This window comes from Ambystoma mexicanum, chromosome 1q, assembly GCF_040938575.1.
Source record: "Ambystoma mexicanum isolate Mex_15411 chromosome 1q, UKY_AmexF1_1, whole genome shotgun sequence".
NCBI lineage: Eukaryota > Metazoa > Chordata > Amphibia > Caudata > Ambystomatidae > Ambystoma > Ambystoma mexicanum.
This window is the reverse complement of record NC_090922.1, coordinates 13,956,206-13,974,663: the sequence shown is the minus strand read 5'-3', so window position 1 is coordinate 13,974,663 and position 18,458 is coordinate 13,956,206. Positions and strand designations below refer to the sequence as shown.

Here is an 18,458-nt window from a genome sequence, read left to right as displayed (position 1 = left end):
CTTATTTTTTCTGCGGATCCCACCGAACACACCCAGGTGGTCAAACAAGTATTGAGACGCCTACAAGAAAACCAACTTTTTGTGAAGCCTGAAAAGTGTCAGTTCCATGCTGAATCAGTTTCTTATCTGGGATTTATTCTGTCCAGTGAAGGAATCCGGATGAACTCAAGTAAGGTGGAAGCAATCTTACGATGGCCTGAACCTATGAGTGTCAAGGAGATTCAGAGGTTTTTGCGACTGGCGAATTTCTATCGTCGATTTATTCCCCAATTTTCCAAGATTGTTCTCCCAATCACAGCCTTATTGAAGAAAGGAGTCAAATTTCAGATGGATTCTTCGGCCATCCAAGCCTTCCAACAGCTCAAAGAATTGTTTACGTCAGCTCCAATTTTGGTCCAACCGGATCAGACTCGTCCTTTTATATTGGAGACCGACGCCTCAGATGGTGCGATAAGGGCTGCCCTTCTCTGAAGCTCGGAAGACGGTTTAGAACACCCAATTGCATACTATTCCAGGTCTTTGACACCAAGTGAAAAGAACTATTCGGTGTTGGAAAAGGAATTATTGGCCATTAAGAAATCATGTGAGGAATGGAGACATTTACTACTAGGCTCCATTGAACCCTTTATTATCAGAACTGACCATAGAAACCTTCAAGTACTCCAACAAATGGAATGTGTCAACGCTCGCCATACCATGGGGGCGTACTACATCTCCCAGTTTGATTTCCATATCACGTACATACCAGGCTCGCAAAATACATTGGCTGATGCGCTTTCCAGAAGCCGAGAAGTGACCCAGGAGATCCAGGGTGGAAGGGAACTGCTCTTGGCTAACAAGAAATTAATCTTGGTGATATCCAGGTTTTTTCAAGCAGTCCAAGAAAGAATCCAGACTGAGGACAGGAGAAATCCAGATTTGCTTCAGAAGGATGGGTTATTGTACCATAAGAAGGATCTATTCATTCCCACCAGTGACCTGCAGAGGCAGGCAATAACTTGGTGCCATGAGTCGCCTCTGGCTGGTCATAAGGGCTTAAGAAACACAGTGAAATTGGTAAAGAGACTCTTCTGGTGGCTGACTCTGTCACAAGACGTTCAACGGTATGTTACCTCCTGTCTGGTTTGTGCCACCAGTAAGTCTCAGTCAGGCAAACCGCTGGGACAGTTGCAACAGCCTTCATTACCCTCACTGCCTTGGGAGCACGTCTCTACTGATTTCATTGTGGATCTCCCTCTTTCGGAAGGAGACCGGGACATTATGGTTACAGTGGACTCCTTTAGTAAAATGGCTCATTTCACAGCTCTTTCAGGCATTCCCACTGCTCTAGAAATGGCAGCTGTCTTCCTCAAAGAGATAGTGCGACTCCACAGTCTACCCAGAACCGTGTTTTCGGATAGAGGGTCACAATTTACCTCTCGGTTCTGGGCAACTTTGTGCAACCAACTTGGTATCCAGAGGGCACTTTCTTCTGGTTTTCACCCCCAAAGCAATGGCCAGACAGAAAGGTTAAATGCCACCCTAGAACAATACCTCAGATGCTTCTGTAATTGCGAACAAGACAACTGGTCCTCCTTATTACCTTTGGCAGAATTTTCTTATAATAATATTTATCATTCTGCCATCAAGATGAGTCACTTTTTGTGTACATATGGTTTCCACCCTTCACATGTACCGGGAATGAAGGACAATTCTGATTCCCCGACTGTGGATAGTCTCGTGGAGATTATACGATCCACCCAGAAGTAAGCTAGAAAAGCCCTGGAAGAAAGTCGAAGGAAGAATAAGGAAGTAGCTGATCGCGGCAGATGAGCCAATCCTGATTGGTCTCCTGGTACCTTGGTCTGGCTCTCAACCAAATTCCTCCCTCGTTGGTTGCACCTAGGTAAGTTTGCGCCTCGATACGTGGGCCCTTATCCTATAGCGGAACAGATCAATCCAGATTACGACTTCCACAGAAGATGAAGAAAGTCCATCCAGTGTTCCATACCTCGCTGTTGAAACCATTTGTTCCAGGTCCATATCACAGGCCCAGAGTTCGACAAAGGATTCCTTTACCAGCAGAAACTGCAGAATATGAGGTCTCCCATATCGTGGACTCCAGATACCACAGAGAAGAAATATAGGTAAAGGCCTTTTAACTTTCTGGTTGTATTTTAGAATGAGTGAAATTAATACCCAAGTATAACGCAGGGTAATACATCATACATCATACATATTAAATTACAACAGAATCTCAACTACCATTTAGATAAGCATTTCGAATCATCAAATAGTGAATAGAACATCTGAATGCATTGAGTTCTCATACGTCGTGTAGCACTAGGACCCTATTTGAATATCTAATATGCTCTATTACAGAATACAACTGCTTTCAAGGTACCTTAGCCCGTTGGGCAGTGAGAGTTTTTGTTGTGACACATTTCTTCTGCATCAATCAGGCATAAGATGTAATTATATACCTTAGTAACCCATGTATTATTGTTTTTCTTTCTCTCCCTGCTTTCTTCTTTTGTTTTACATTTTTTAGGTGCGGTTTAATATTGGTTGTTTCTATATTTTTCTTTTTCGTTATTCTGAATTGTTTTCTCCCCATGGGGTTTTATGCATATACGCGATTTGTGTGTGCATATGGACCAATAATTATTATGTGATTTGTTCTACCTGCACTTTTATTGTCAATCACTAATTGTATTGCTTGTCATGCTTGGTGCCAATGGATTTGCTTTGACCTGATGCTCTCTATGTATCTGTTGTAATTGATAAATATGATGGGCAAATGCAGCCTCAGAAGAAGAGCAGTGGCTCGAAACACCTGTCAGGCTTCCCTAGCACACGTCTACACATATGCAACTCTGCATTAAAACCCGCCCTTGATGTACGCGCAGTGTGAATGTATTCTTGGTTGTAAAAGTCAATATATGCAATAGTAAAATGTTCCAAATCCTAATGCTGAATGTAAAAACCTCTTTGTGTAATGGAAACAGGAATGTAAATATGACCAGCAGCAGACGTACAAAAGCTAAAAGGCAGGCAATACATAATAGGAGAAGCAAAAGTCAAGCGCGCCAACGCAAATATGATGCATACCATGGTTTAGGACTAGATGCAGTGGAATATATTCGACATCCCGAACACACAAACAGTTGGCACTCCGACATGAGTGTAATGGGAAGGTGAACGACTAATGGGAGTTGCTACGTCTGTTCCTTAATACTGCACGCATACTGCCTGCAATGATTCATGTGAAACTCAACTCAAATTATTTATTGAGTGACAATTGGTATTTCGAAAAAAGACCCTATGTGATAACACATGTTTCGGCGACTACAGCGCCTTTCTCAAATCAGGGCTAGTCTCCAAACCATAAAAATAAAAATTCATTAATCCCGATTAGTTTCCAAAAGAATGAATGTAACATGAACATGGTCATTATAGCCATCCACATGCCAGACATTGTGAGTAAACCAAAAGAAAAAGAAACCAAACATTATATGTTAACATTATACAGTATCATTGTACATTTGTCATTACAGTATCACCAAATCATATAATTATCACGAGCCAATTAATACTTGTAATGTATTATGGTGATGCATTAGTCATTACACCACAGACATGAGGTATGGGGGAAGGGAGGGATGGTTGGGAATGGTAAAAGAAAATGCACAGATACGCGGGCAGAGAGATGAAAATTAGAGGTAAGTTTCACTGAGTAACGGAATTATAAACTTGCACACGAATTACATAGATATTAAATAGATATTGGTATACTTTTTCCATAGGTGGAAAGCCCGCTCTTACCTATATTGGGTGTCTTTATTCAAAAGGTCTTCAGAAATTAGAAATTCATGGGTTAAATCCCCGCCTGGCAAGTAAAACATTGTATGTTAATGTTTACGTTCATTAATTCTTTTGGAAACTAATCAGAATTAATGAATTTTCATTTATATTTTTATGATTTTGAGACTAGCCCTGATTTGAGAAAGGTGCTGTAGTCGCCGAAACACGTTATCACATAGGGCCTTTTTTTAAAATAGCAATTGTCACTCAATAAATAATTTGAGTTGAGTTTCCCATGAATCATTGTGTAACATTTTTACTCCTTGTGGCGGAGGAAAAATTATGAAATAACACTGTACTATAGTACAGAGGTAGTTACATCACAGGCAGAAGTACAATAGTTCAGATAGACACATTCATGGAGCCTGACCCCATGTTGCAGGGAGGCTTCAACACAAAGATGCAGAAAGTCAAAATTGTTAGGCACATGCATACACAGAACAGCATATCACCTAGGAGAGAGGAGTGACCTGGCAGCGGACAGGGAGCAGACAGGGGTCTTCGTTGTGAGCCTTAGATGAATGGGCTGGCTCCCGCCTCCCGGTTGTGTCGACTGGCAAAGGAAGCCTAGGCCAACCATTGGGAGAGGGGGCACGGCCAGGCAAAAAAAACTTGATCAGGTGGCAGTGAGGGGTCCATCTTTGAGGGTGCCAGCAACATAGAGGAGGAGTAGCGTGCCTTGAAGTACCTGGGAATCGGTGAACAAACAGCTGACCCAGTAATCAGGTGTGCACGATGAAAAAGGCAGCCGGGTCCTGATATTCGCACATTCAGAAGATGACACAAACACACACAGCGCATCACTGTGCGTTTAAGCTTACCCTGGCAGCAGCGTGGGGATGCGGTTGCAGTGAAGAAGGCAGTATCAAGCTGCGGACCGCCAGCAGCACACAGGCAACGGGAAGGAGAGCAAAAAGAATGTAGCAGACCTACACACAAACTTGGGCAGAGCACATCACCGAACTAACATGGATTGCGACCCTCGAGAGACCAGTAAAAGTGCACCAACTGAAATCAAATGAACTTTTCAGTGAAGGAACAATTTCTGTCGGGTCAAACGAACAATGCAGCAGAACTGTTATAGTACCCGATCTTGAGAAAGGTATAGCCGTGCTGATGGATTATTACTGGATAAGCGGCCAGCAAGCGTACTTGCACATCCCGCCTTCTTGGAGGGGCTACTGTTCGCTAGTAACGCTGCACTCAGCCCTGTTAGTAGTACCAGAAGAGCACCTGAAGGGCAGACTCCTACTCGAAGCTCCCACGGTGTCCCCAACAGTAGAAGCACGGCACACAATGCCACCACCAAACCTTTGCATCCTCCCTGAGAAAGGGCCCCATGACCAGCTGCGAAGAAGAAAGAGCTTCAAATTAAGTATCCAAAGACTCGTCCGAGCTGCTTGCGCAAATACACGATGAATATAAACTCTATAATTCAGCAGAGACATTTTATGCATCTCTAGTACCCAGTATCCAGACATGGGTCAACGCAAATGGTTCCAAATAGTGCGAAGGGAGCTGATCACGCTGGGTAACGATACGGAGTACGGGTCCAGTGTCATAAAAGTGGAACTAAGGGCATCAGACTAATGACAATGCAGAACCGCTACGTACTGAATGTTCTGACAGCTATGGAAGGAGGTGTTTGCAAAAAGATCAGGAGTTCATGTTGCACATTCATACGTTCTGAAGACGCCGAAAATGGGACATTGTCACACGTCATTGCAGCGGTACATGAACTAGGGGTGAAAATGAAAAAAAGGAGCTGGGGTCCAAGAAGAGGACTGGTTCACCATGGCCTTCAGCTGGGTCCCATCATGGCTTGGAACATTGGTGAAGATGTTGGTCCCTATAATCGTGGTTATACTGGTGATCTTCTGCACGTGCCAATCGGGTCTTCGGTGTTGTGCCCAAGCTGTGCCTTATAGCGCAATGATGATGGTTAGTATTGGAAATACTAAAGTACCTCATGATACAAAAGAAGTAGAGATACAAACTGTCACCACATGGTCCCAATTCCTATTGGAGATGTAGATGATAACTTATACCACACAACTATTGCTCCTCCCCGGACCCAGAAAACTATAAAGAGGTATGGGTGGATCTGGCAGGCGATGGAGGGTGCATCTGCATGACATGTACACCTGAACAGTATGCAGAACGGAGGGAAAGTTTAAGACACGTGTGCAGAGCCTGGATGCCAATTAGGGAAAACCCGCATGGGATGAAGCAATAAGACGCGCAAATGAGCATAAATATGGGGGAGGAGAATTGGTTACTGTAGAAGTAACAAAAGGGGGGAATGTTGGGATGGAAATGAACATATCCGAGCCCCGTAGGTGCTTTCAGGTGAGACAAACTCCATATAAAGTGATGACGTGTATAAGAGGGGAGAAAACCGCCCAGTTAAATGCACTGTAGAAATAATGTAATGCCAACAGGAGATGCGCGGTGCAAGAAAACACATAGAACAAAACTCAATTTTGCAGTAGGCCTAAAAGCACAGGTTTTGCATGCACCTGCCAAGCTCCATAAACCCAGTTCGCTAGGCCCACACTCATTAAGGCAGAATTAATCCACGCAGCCTGTTCTCATGGAAGTTCACTTCCCTGTGTCCCTCCACTGTTGCAAACCGTATCTTTCAGAGGAATGCGCCTGCAAGAGCGTGCAACAACCCCAGGCGCTGCAGTATGTCCATCCATTGCCACTAACCTGCCAAAAGGCCCCTATCCCCCACCCATCAAATGACCCTACCCCCCACTCCCTCTACCCCACCCAAAGACCCTACCACCATTCTCTCTACCGCCTCCCACCCTTCACCCATTCGCTCTACCCCCTCCCACCCTTCCCCATTCTCTCTACCCCTGCCCACCCTACCCCCATTCTCATTTTATCTACCCCCAACTCTTTCCCAAACCATCCACCCTACTCCCACTCTCTCTACCCAACCACCAAACCTACCCCAACTCTCTCTACCCCTACCCAACCCCCACTCTCTATCCCCACCAACCTCACCCACTCTCTCTTCCCCCACCTACCGGACCCACTCTCTCTACCCCCACCCACCACACCCACTCTCTCTACCCCACCTACCACACTCAGTCTCTCTACCCCCACCCACCCAACTCTCTACAACTCACTCGCCCAACCACCACTATCTACTCCCTCTCATCCTTCCTCTCGCACACTTGCTTTACTTCTTACCCTCTCAACTGTTCTCACTCAAATTTCCTCTTGCTCATCATACATGGCACCCTCTCTCAATCATTTCCTCCTTTTCTCCATTCTCCTTCCTTCTCATTCTCTTGCAAACCTGCACCCCTTATTGCATCCTCCTTTGAAAGTTTGCACTCTCCGCCTTGCAGCCTGGTGCCTAAAAATGCAATAACAGCAACAAATGGCAAAACTATTAAACCTATTATAGCTTCCCATGGTTACTAAAGAAACCCAACTCCTCCCCCAATCATATGCCAGAGGGGGCCTAATAATCATTGCAACGCCTCCCACATGAACACTCATGTTTCCAAGGCCTATTTGTTTTATTCACCTCAAAACGATTAATTGAATGTATTCTTTTACACATTGCATGAAAATCTCTTCGACTTACTTCCTTTTCTCCGCCGGTAGAGGATGAAGATGAAAATCACAAAGAAGAAAATGACTAGAATTCCAGGTCCGATTGTAGCCCCTGCTATGATGCCAACTGGTAACACCTCTGCAAAGATAGAAGTAGGTACCATTGAAGCGGATATTGGAAAACTGTTAAATGAGAAGGTAAATCGCGTGCAATATAAATATCAAATCATATCTGCTTAGAATTTCAGACTTTTAAACACAAACGTTTTGGTTTCCTTTGCTTCCCACTATGTTTTATCTGCCACAACTGAGATACCCTAGAAGTGATTAGACTTTTATCGTTTCAAAAAAATCCTCTTTCATGGCTTGCTAGGCTACAGAGCTGCTTCGTGTACAATAATAGTGATCATTCAGATATTGAACATCACAACGTTATTTGGCTCTTGGTTTTCATGACAACTTTTTGTTTTAATTCTTTATTCTTTCCAGTTTTCAATGCACATTAACAAAACACACATGCAAGTGTGTCAAAATAATCAAGCGGTTATAAAGACCCCCTTACCCCCAGGTGCAGATATTCCAAAACATATATATATATTTTTTATTTATCATTTGGTTTATTACAAACCTCAATAATTCACGCAACATTTCACATCATTAAAAGGCAAGAAACGGAGGAAAAGCATCCACACCACATAACCGCTCAATGTACGTGATTGACATTTAAGTTCCTTGGGGTTCTTGCACCTACCTCCCTGGTTTCTGTCAGTAAAACATTACATTTAATAATGTGACTAGAACAAACGTCGGTGAATAGTTTTCGCCCAGCCTTATGGTTGACCACCAGTCTTCCACAGAATAAGTTTTGAACAGTGCTATAAATCGACCTAGTTGTCGTGTCCTTATGGCCTTTAAATTTGGCAGAGTAGCGTTACATGTTTTAGAGATTCCACCACCCCTTCTCCCTCACAAAATCTGCAATTTGTTTTTCTCTCCACTTGCTTGTATACCTTCAAGATTTGTTTAGTTGGGTATAGGTTGAACCTGAATCTCATGAAGCCATCTGAGTTTCGGACAGGGGAACTTGGACAAGTATTTTGGGAGATGGTCGTATCACTTCACTTCCTGGTGCAAGCCTTCAAGAAGCCAATGCTTATTTTTTGCGTCCAGTGTTGACATCCAATCCTCTTCCCAGAGCTTTTTTTACCTTTCCCCGACTGAGTGTCAATGTCTCTAGGTCCGTTCCTATCCAGTCCAAAATTGAAAAGCACTTCAGTTTCCAAAAGCTCATGAGATTCCCATTGGTCTTTGTTAGTTCTTCTTTTAGGATTTCATATGGGAAAGAAGCTACTGGCAGAGTACATTTCCTGAAGACACTAAGCGTTTTCCACGCGACTCTAGTCGACAGCGATAAAAGTCCCAGCTCAAATCTTATCATCAATATTGGTGTACACCTCAGGGTTCCGCAAAATTGTTCTCCAAAAAGATCCTTCGTAAGATGACCACACCTTTGCTGACGTGCACAAAAAAGCCTCTGGTGCGTGCGTTAAAACGGGGACCACCTTTAAGTTGTAAAAGGCTAGCACTGGCTTGACTGAACATTTCCCATGTTTACAGTTTATCACTCGTGCTTGGGTTGTGAGATTTTCATTTTTAGGTCCAATTCTCGTGATGCTTCGCAGATGCTAGCGTTTAAGCACGCACCCAGGTAAGTAGTGTGTGTAATTACCTCCAAGACATCAGAGTTTAGGTTCCTCCGAAAAGATTTTTTGGCACACCTGTCCCACGCAGCACCAAGATGTGTGATTTTGCAGAGTTAATTTCCAGCCAGTTAGCTGTCATGTAGCCCTGTAGGGGATTTAATCTGCGCTGTAGCCCTATCAGGGTTTGGACACTTCAGGAGAAGGTCATCCATGTAGAGAAACCATCCCAAGTCCTGACCTCCAATCTTCACTGGGAATGATCTTGATGTATTTATTTATTTATTTATTCGTATTTGTTAAGCGCACAGAAACAACCCTGAAGCATCGTGGCGCTGGTTACAATAAGAAAGCGATACTTAGTTACATCCTAGAGGCATACACGCATGCAGGTTTCTACAATAGAAAAACAATAGCAACGTGTGTATGTTTGGCTGTGGGTAGTGAAAGTTAGTTGAAGAGAGAGGTTTTGAGTTTTTTCTAAATGCTGTGAGGGAGCATTCTGCTCTTAGAGCGTGAGGGAGATTGTTCCAGAGTCTAGGTGCTATGTAGGGGAAGCCCCGACCTCCCGCTGTAATTTTGTTGATGTGTGGTACCGTGAGTTGGTTGGTGTAGCAAAGTCTTGTAGGTCTGGATGAGGCCGGTCTGTGAATAGTGTCTGAGAGATAAGGTGGTGCAGTGTGATGGATGCATTTGTGGGCAGTGGTCAGAACCTTGAAAGTGATACATTCTTTGACAGGGAGCCAGTGAGCGGATTGTCTTGCATGTGATATGTGGTCCCTTTTGGAGATGCTTAAGGCTGCTCTCAGAGCGTTATTTTGTGTGACTTGCAGTTTGTTTAGGTTTTTTTCAGAGGTGCCGGCTAGGAGAGCGTTACAGTAGTCAAGTTTCGCGCCTATGGTAGCTCTTGCTATTGATAGGCAGTTTTCTTTGGTGAGGAATGGTTTGATGGCGTTTATGAATTTGGTGCTTAGCGCTGATGCAGAGACAATGGCATTGACTTGTTTGTCCATAGACAGGGTTGCATCAATGTAGACCCCTAGCGTTTTTACAGAAGATAGGACTGGGATACTGCAGTTGTCGATGTTAAAATTGACATAGAGGCTATCTAGCCTGGCGAGTGTAGACTTTTGGCCGAGGATCAGGATTTCAGTCTTATCCCCGATAAGACATAGGCCGTTAGTGGCCATCCAGGCTTGAATAGTTGCGTATATGTGTTTTAGGGCCAGGGCGTCTGTGTGGTATGAGCCAGTTAGGGGGAGGAGCACTTGGGTGCCGTCTGCGTAGTTGGTGTAGGCGATCCCAAGTGCATCCAGTTTATCGAAGAGAGGCTTTGTAAAGAGGTTGTACAGCGTAGGTGCTGTACAAGAGCCTTGTGGAACACCGCAGTGAATTATGGATGGTGTTGCGTTGGATGTGTTTGAAAAGACTTTCATGGCCCTCCCTTCTAAAAAGGATGTTATCCATGAGGTGGCTTGGTCTGAGAAATGTGCAGAGTGGGAGAGGTGTGAGGTGAGGGTCTTGTGGTCCACTAGGTCGAACGCCGCTGAGAGGTCAAGGAGAAGGAGAAGGGCGGGTTTGCCTGTGTCCAGTATCTTAGTTATTTGGTTTTTAAGGTCCAGCAGAGCAGTCTCTGTTCCGTGGCCTTTGCGGAAGCCTGACTGTCTAGTACCAAGGATGGAGTTTGATTCAAGGTATAGTTGAATTGGGCTGTGTGCCACTTTATCTAGAATTTTGAGAAGGAAAGGGACTGTCGTTATAGGTCTGTAGTTGTTGGGCAGCGTGGGGTCGAGAGTGGGCTTTTTTAGAAGTGGGTGCACCCAAGCTTCTTTGAGGCTGTCTGGGACGGAGCAAGTTTTGAAAGAAGCATTAATGAATGCAGTAATGAGTGGGGCAAGTGGTTCAGCGCAGTCCTTGATTAACTTAGGAGGGCATGTATCGCCTTTGCAGGTCGATGGCTTCAGATGTTTCAGGATGTCCAGGACTTCTAGTTCTGAGACTTCATTGAAGGCAAATTTAGGGATGTTAGTGATTTTGCTAAAGGTTTGAGACTGTGAGTGCAGACTCTGTTTCGGTAGGGTATTGTAGTGGTCACAGATTTTGTTTTGTAGGAGGTCTATTTTGTTGAGCATGGCAGCTTGGATACTGTTGCACCAAGCTTCGTCCTTAGTAATCTCGTCAGTGGACGTGGGAAGCACTGTGAGCTCTTTAAAGATGGAAAAGAGTTCTCTTGAATGGGACTTAGAGTCTGATATTCGACGGTTGTATGACTCAGATTTGGCACTGAAGATGGCAGCTTTGTATTTTTTAGCAATGGCTTTGAATACGTTTTTGGTGATGTCGCACGGGTTTGCCTGCCAATCTTTGAGTGCCTGGCACTTGTTGGTACGCAATGCTTGGAGGTCCTCCGTGAACCATGCGTTTGAATGGAAGGACTTTTTTTCTTTTTTTTCTTCTAGGGGGGCAATGGAGTTTATTACATTAGTGAGCGTATCCTTGAGAATGTCTGCTAAAATGTTAGGATCTTGTGAGAAGGGTGGGGCGAGGCATGGAGTGTTAAGAAGGGGGCGTAGATTGTCTGCAGTTAATTTTTTGGAGCTTCTGGCTATGGTGGCAGATTTCTGTACTAATGTTTTTTTGGTAGGTGTCGTGGGGATAGTAAATTGTATGTAGCTATGATCTGTCCACGGGAGGAATGTGTTGGAGGTGATGGAGGAGTTGCAGTTATGGTCGGCCAGCCAGTCTAGAGTTCTGCCTTTAGTGTGGGTGGGCGATACAATTTTCTGTGTGAAGTCTAGGTTGGAGAGGTCCTTAAGGATGGAGAATGCTGTTTTATCCTTGGGATCGTTATAGCCTAGATTAAGATCACCTAGGAGTATGGTTTTGGTGGATTTTTTTTAAGTTTTCGCTAAGAATGTGATTGATTTGCCCTTGAAAATCGGCTGGGAGTCCAGGGGGCCGGTAGATGACGTGGATGTTGATGGTGTTGTTATGAGAGAGTGGTAGTTTGGCTGATAGTCTCAGCAAAGAGAATAGACCCTCGCCAAACTGGGTTTGATGTTTCAATGAGTCTGCCAAATCGCTCAAAAAGTAAGTTGAAGAGGTTTGGAGCCAGCGGACAGCCCTGCTTTAAGCCCTTGTAGGTGCGAATGGCGTCTGTAAGTTCCCCTTGTCTGGTCAGTTTGATGCAGACTTGAGTTAAGGCATACAGTGTATCCATTGGCGCCAGGAGGTCCGTAGGGCAGCCCCAGAGTTTCCGCTTGGCCCATAATAGCCCTCAATTTAACGCTGTCAAATGCCTTCCTCAGGTCGATGAAAGCTAGGTACACTTTGTTTCGTGTATTGTATGCCCTCCATTTTAGTAGTTTCAGGATGATGAGGTTCAGGTCCGCCCCTACCCCTCTGACAAACCCAGTTTGGCGAGTGTCTATTCTCTTTGCTGAGACTATCCACTTTCGTAGGTGGGTTAAGATAAAGGAGGCGTACAGTTTCACCAGAATGTCTAGAAGAGCAACCGTCCGGTAGTTAGAGGGGTCGGCCCTGTCACACTTGTGTATAGGCGCGTTACAAATGCCATATCATATCTCCCCTCTTGAATATTGGTACAATGAATGCAGTCCTCCACATGTCTGGTATCACAGCTGCCTCATTTATTCGCCTGAATCGATTCTCGATAAAAGGAAGCCAAACTTCTGGGGCTCGTTTGATTATATCGTAAATCAAGCCATCTTGGCCCAGAGCCTCCCTATAGTTTACCTTTTTTATCAGATGTTAAATGTATGCACGGTCAAATACAATAGTCCTAGGGTTTCCCTTCATAATGTAATTTGGTTTGTCCTAATCTTTATCCTAGCCGAATAGATTGCCATAGAATTCCACACACTCCTGTTCCAGCACTCCATCAGTAAGAAATGCTGCCTGGGAAGAGGTACAAAGGCCAATTAGGTGCCAGGTTTGTCTAGAGTCCTGCTTTGCTATTGCCATCGACATGGCTTCTGAGTTATGTTGGTAGAGTTGGGCACTGTAGGAAATAAGCTGGTTCTTATACTGCTGCCTTCTTTTCTTGAGAAGTGTAACAATTGCTGCTTAGTTTTTTGGCTGAAGGTCCGAAGGTCTGTTCTCATTTTCTTCTGGGTCAAATGCATGTCTCTGGAGGAAGTCGTGTTTCCTGTTGCATGCCCCTCTCGCTCTGAATTCCATCAGTAGTGAGGTGTAGTTGGTATCGAGAGGTGTATGTTTTAGCTTTTCATTAAAACCATTTGCAAAGTGCATTGCATCCGCTGAACCCCTGCGCAGCAGATTCCTGCCTTGCATCACTTCAGGTGTACCTTGCCAGTCGTTTATATAATTCCCACCCGCACGGCATGTCATTTTGACCCATGCATGGTCGCTGTTTGGGTTCCTTAAGATTTTCAAGGACTTCACCCGAGTTGTCTGCTTGTCCGAGACGAAGATGTCGTTGAGCACTCTTTCTAGCCGGCCGTTCGACCAGGTCAGAGCACCAGGGATGTCCCCCTCCATTTGTCCATTTAAGACTTGGAGGTCCCTCATCCGCATAACTTACAGCAATTTTTTGGCAGTGCGCTCAGCCTTTGAAAAGGCCCCCATCTTGAGCCTTAAGGCATTTCCTTTGTGGTTGCCAAAGGACAGGTTCAAATCCCCACATAGCACAATGGTTAGGTCATCATGATTTGCGTAGGCCTCGTCAATTATTGTCAACACAGAGTATCGCCTCTGGGTTCCAAAGTTTATAATGAGGAACGTCAACTTGGAGTTAGTTTGGGTATCCTCCCTGTGGAATAGGATTGACTAAATTCATGGATTTGGTGCTTCATAATCCATCACAGTCCACCCCTCCATAGCCTTACCAGAATCATCAGCCCAGACACTGGTCTTCCTCTTGCACCTCTATAGGCTGGGTTCAGAAAGCAGATGAAGCCCTCTGCTATCGGGATGGTTTGTAACAAAGTTTCTTGGAGGCAGATCTCTCCCAAACAGATGTCTGTGACCCCTTGTGTTCCGGGAACCCAGCGACCATTGTTCTTTTTCCTTTCTGATTGGTTAACTGGAGGCCGTCCCCTTCTGGGAACCTGGCACAGATAGACAGGTGTGGTGACATTTTCGCCCAGATGTAAGTGATGTGGCTTAAATCTTTTGATATGCATGCCCTTGGAGCCCTGCTTGCCACGAACTGTGACTTGTATTGTGCTTTTTTTGCAGCTTAGCTCATCATGCAGTGGCAACCAGTGGTCTTTCTCCACCTTCTTCTCCACTGGGCCTCTCTGTATGTAGTGGTGAGCAGGTTTAGGGCGACATTCCACTTGACCCATTCCTTTTTTACACCGTTAGCGAGGTCTGTTAGTTCGAAGTCCAGTGAGAGAAATAAAATGAGACGCTTCGAGTAATGCAGACTCGATTGTGGCCGAGGACAAGTGCAAGATTATTTTGTCCAGTTTACTTTCTTTCAGGAATTCAATTATTTTAATATCATTCATATTAATAAGTATTAGCATTGGAATATGGTGAATAGCCTTATTGCGTTTGCTCGGTTCAAGGTAAAACCGTCTTCTGGTGGGCTTTTTTAGCTCCCTCGAAGATGGCATCCATGAATTGTTCATTCTGCCCGGCCTGAAGCCAGAGTTTGTGTGTTTGCTCTCCGAAGGGCTGATGTTCGCTTTTCATAGGGAGGTCGCAGCCGTATTCTTTGCCTTCTGGGTCTGGGCAAGACATTTAAAAAAATCAGCCTTCATGTGCTTTTTCGGCGAGAGTATAGAACAGTGGATCTGCCACCTCCTCTAGTTGTCCGCTGCAGAGGCCCTCCCTTTCCAACGGGATGTCCCGTTAGTCTCAACAAAGTCTCTTCCTCTTGTTGACTCATTCACCACCATTCCCTGCCTCTTCCAGTGGTCGCAAAGTTGACTTTGGGATCCTTCTTATTTTTGTCATTGACTGGGGCTGTGTCTGCGTTTTCCTTTTGGATCTTCTGGTACCTTTGTAGTAAGCGACATATGGTGGGCTTGATAGGGCGCCTTCTCCTTTTCTTTAGCTGAAGTTGTTGGGCTGGATTGATTGAGAACTGACCTGAAGATCCCGTTTTACTCTTTTTTGATTGATGAAATATCGGGAATGAGGAGTCTAGTTCAATCTGCTTTTTTCCCAAGGTGTCTAGATCGCAGATTTTGATTGGTTGGGGGGGGGGGTGAGTTTCTTCTGACGGTGGGTCCATAGTAAATTGTTGGAGGTCGGCAGCCTGGAGGGTGGTGGGGGTCAGGGGGTATACCCCTTGGGGCCACTTTTGGGAACTGAATTCCGGTACCTAACCCAGTCCGTTTATTTTCCAAGAGTGTCTGACTCTTGGGTTTTGATGGCTGAAAGAGCAGCTGGGTTTCCTCTGCCAGAAGATGAGTTTATCACTGCAGTCAATTGTTTGGTATAGGTACCCTGATGCAATGTACTCCGGAGGGCTGCTTTTGGTTCCTGTGGTGGAGAGGGGCTTGTCAAGTCTATGTGGACCTCTGTTTCCCAAACAGCCTTTTCTGCCCGCCCCCCCCCCCTCCAAGCCTCCACTAGGAGATTTAGCTTTCAAAGTCGGTCCCCTACGCCTTGAATCTGGCACTGGCCTGTTGCCGTTTCTAGTTTGTAATTTTTCTTTCAGGACCTCGAAGAGGGATCCCAAGATGTTTCTCTTGACTGCTCGCTCATTCACCAAGGCATCGTGAAAGACTTTCTGGATATATGATGCAGTCGCTGCTTCATTATCTACTCTGGATTGTAGTGAGTTTATATATGATTCCACGTAGATCAGTTTGGAATGTACCATGGCCGCAGTGTGGCCTGATCCTTGAATGACGCATTCATTTTTTCTTAAAGCTTAATGTATGGAATTAGTGCAGTTGATACCGCTGCCATGATGTTGGCTAATGTATTCGGGATCTTGAAGCTTGATGAGTGTGTCAGACCCTGAAGGGTTCTAGGTGAAAATAGGCCATCCTCCAATGATGCATCTGAGTCAAGGGGTCTTGCCTGCTTAATTTCTGGGAAATAAGATGGCTCTGCAGTAAAGGAGGTCAGGCAATCTTGATTTTGGGATAGCCCCTCCTTTTCTCCAATTGGAGCACTGGCTTCCTTGTCCAATGTTTTTGCAGATTTTATATTGAAGGTCCCAGCCTCGCTGCTAGCCCCCTCCTCAACAGAGGTGTTGGACTTTTGGAGAGCTTCTTAGTTACGGGCCCTTACCCTCTTGTCCAGCTGTTTTTGCAATTGAAGCAATAGCCCTCGCCAGTCTCGCTGCCAGGACCAGGGGTGAGTCCCTCTCTTCCGTTCCCCCACTTGGTGTTGAAGATGGCTGGAGTGGGAGTCGAGAGAGTGGTCCCTCTCTTAGCAAAGCACAAGGTTCCATTTGAGGGGGAAACTTGGAAATTCTATGATGGCACCCTGTTTGGCGATCCTGGTGATTTTATTAGCTGGTGTGTGGGCAGAGCCCACAGACTTTTGCAGTTGAGGTCAGTGGGCTCTTTTCCTCGTATTGGGGAGGGTGACCCTTTCTTTTGGTCTGGGGACAAATCAATCTCCAAGATTTCAGCATCTGTGATGTCGTTAGTATTGGACTGTGTTGGAGAACTCCGTTTTGGGGGTGGCTTTTGGATGCCAAGGTTCTTTCGGAAAAAATTCAGTCGATTAGTTTTGATCAATGGAAACATGTTGGTCCTCAGTAGTGAGGCCCTCTTTGTCTTCAGGCCCGAACACTCCAGACCCGCCGATTGTTCGCCAATCCATGATTTTGTTAGTCTCGGGCTCTTCGCATTCTGCGGCTCCAGTTCCACTGGGGATCTGCGCTGCATTGGTCTCTCCGCTCTAGGGCCTGGCCGCAAGCTGCCAAGCATAGGACAGCAAATAAGTGAGGGGGTGGTGGGCTCTGGAGCCGGCAGCTACGAGTTGAGATTGAAGTTAATGCTAGGAGGGCAGGCAGCATGTTTTACGGCAATTCACTTACCGGTCGCTGTAGTTGTTCAGATGTTCAGCTGTTCATATGCTGCAACAAGTGCTCCTGGCCCCCCTGGTCCGGAGGGAGGATTTTGAAGGTTTTTTGCCTCCACGTCAGCAGCAAGCATAGCATCAACACTGTTCAGGGCACAATCTGCGGGCGGCTCCACACTGGACACACTCTACGCACTCCGCTAAACATATTACAACGGTCAATCGGCTAGGGAACACAATATCAGTAACCAATTAGGGAACATGCTCCGAAAACGCCCCCCATCTCTAGAGGCTCACAATCGTGTTTAGAAAAAGAGAGGAGCACATTACATGGCATATCTCCTTCCCAGCATCTCCCTTAAGGGCATACCAAGGCATAACAACATGGTTAGTCTGCCTTGCCCCCCTTTTTGCACAAGAAAGAGGACCATTCCCCCAAGCGGAGGCACATGCGTCATGCAGCAATGCAGTAATATTCTCCATCAAATCCATTTCCTTAGCTTTGCTTGCCCACTCCCTTTAAGTCGGCATGCATTCCCTCTTCCATGCAATAACCAATGGCGGAGTGTTGGCAGAGTGTGGCAGCTTAACACACACAGCGGATCGTTGGTTCCTACCTCACTGGTATCCTGAGTATTTTTTCACTCCCTGCTGAAGGAAGTGCCTGTCTAAAAAAGCCACACTAGGGCGCGAAGCGTCCGCAGAGTGTTGGCAGAGTGATCGCAGAAGGGTTCTAGTAGGGTTGCTGAGGCTAAAATGGACCCCAAAGTATTCAATCCTGCGCTTAGCAACACAAAGCCGCACCAAATTAACAAGCATGGCTTCTGAAGGCTTAGGAGAGGTGCCATGCATGAACTCATCTGTGCCGGGAGCAACACAAATAACTTGGAACAACGTTAATGAATTCCATGGCTCAGGTTATGGACGAGCTCACAACATGTCCGGATGCCCAGACCACCCAGGACTCTGAGGGAGAGCCGAGTGTTGCCCTTCGGGACTGCACTAAAGGTACGTCAGCTAGCAAACTTACTTCTGCGCTTCCCCCGTCCTCCAACCTTCTCACCTCGATGGTAGTGGCGGATCTTCGCAGCTGTCACTGGTGGCGGAGCTTGGGCAGGCGAGCGGGGTAGTTGCCGGTGCTGACAAAGTGTTCTGGAATCATGGGGCAGCGATGGGTGGGCTGTGCGGCTCAAACGAAAGTAATGCTGACAAAGACGCAGATCCAATGGATGAAGGGTTTGCACCTGTTCAGCAGGTGATTAGTATTGCACCGGGGGTTAAACTCGCAAAAACAAAAATGCATTATATTGAAGTAACATATGGCAACACAAATACTGTAGACTCGGCCATTTATCAGGATGC

At 45.6% G+C, this 18,458-nt stretch overlaps 1 protein-coding gene across 3 annotated transcripts in view; it reads right to left on the bottom strand.

The window, feature by feature from the left end:
- Nucleotides 1–18,458, bottom strand: part of KIRREL1 (kirre like nephrin family adhesion molecule 1) — a 2,247,154-nt gene that overhangs the window by 381,044 nt on the left and 1,847,652 nt on the right. For all 3 annotated transcript variants that reach the window (XM_069635419.1, XM_069635420.1, XM_069635421.1), the window contains one exon: nt 7,451–7,558. In XM_069635419.1, the coding sequence (XP_069491520.1) occupies nt 7,451–7,558 (108 nt within the window). The remainder of the gene's footprint in view (nt 1–7,450; nt 7,559–18,458) is intronic.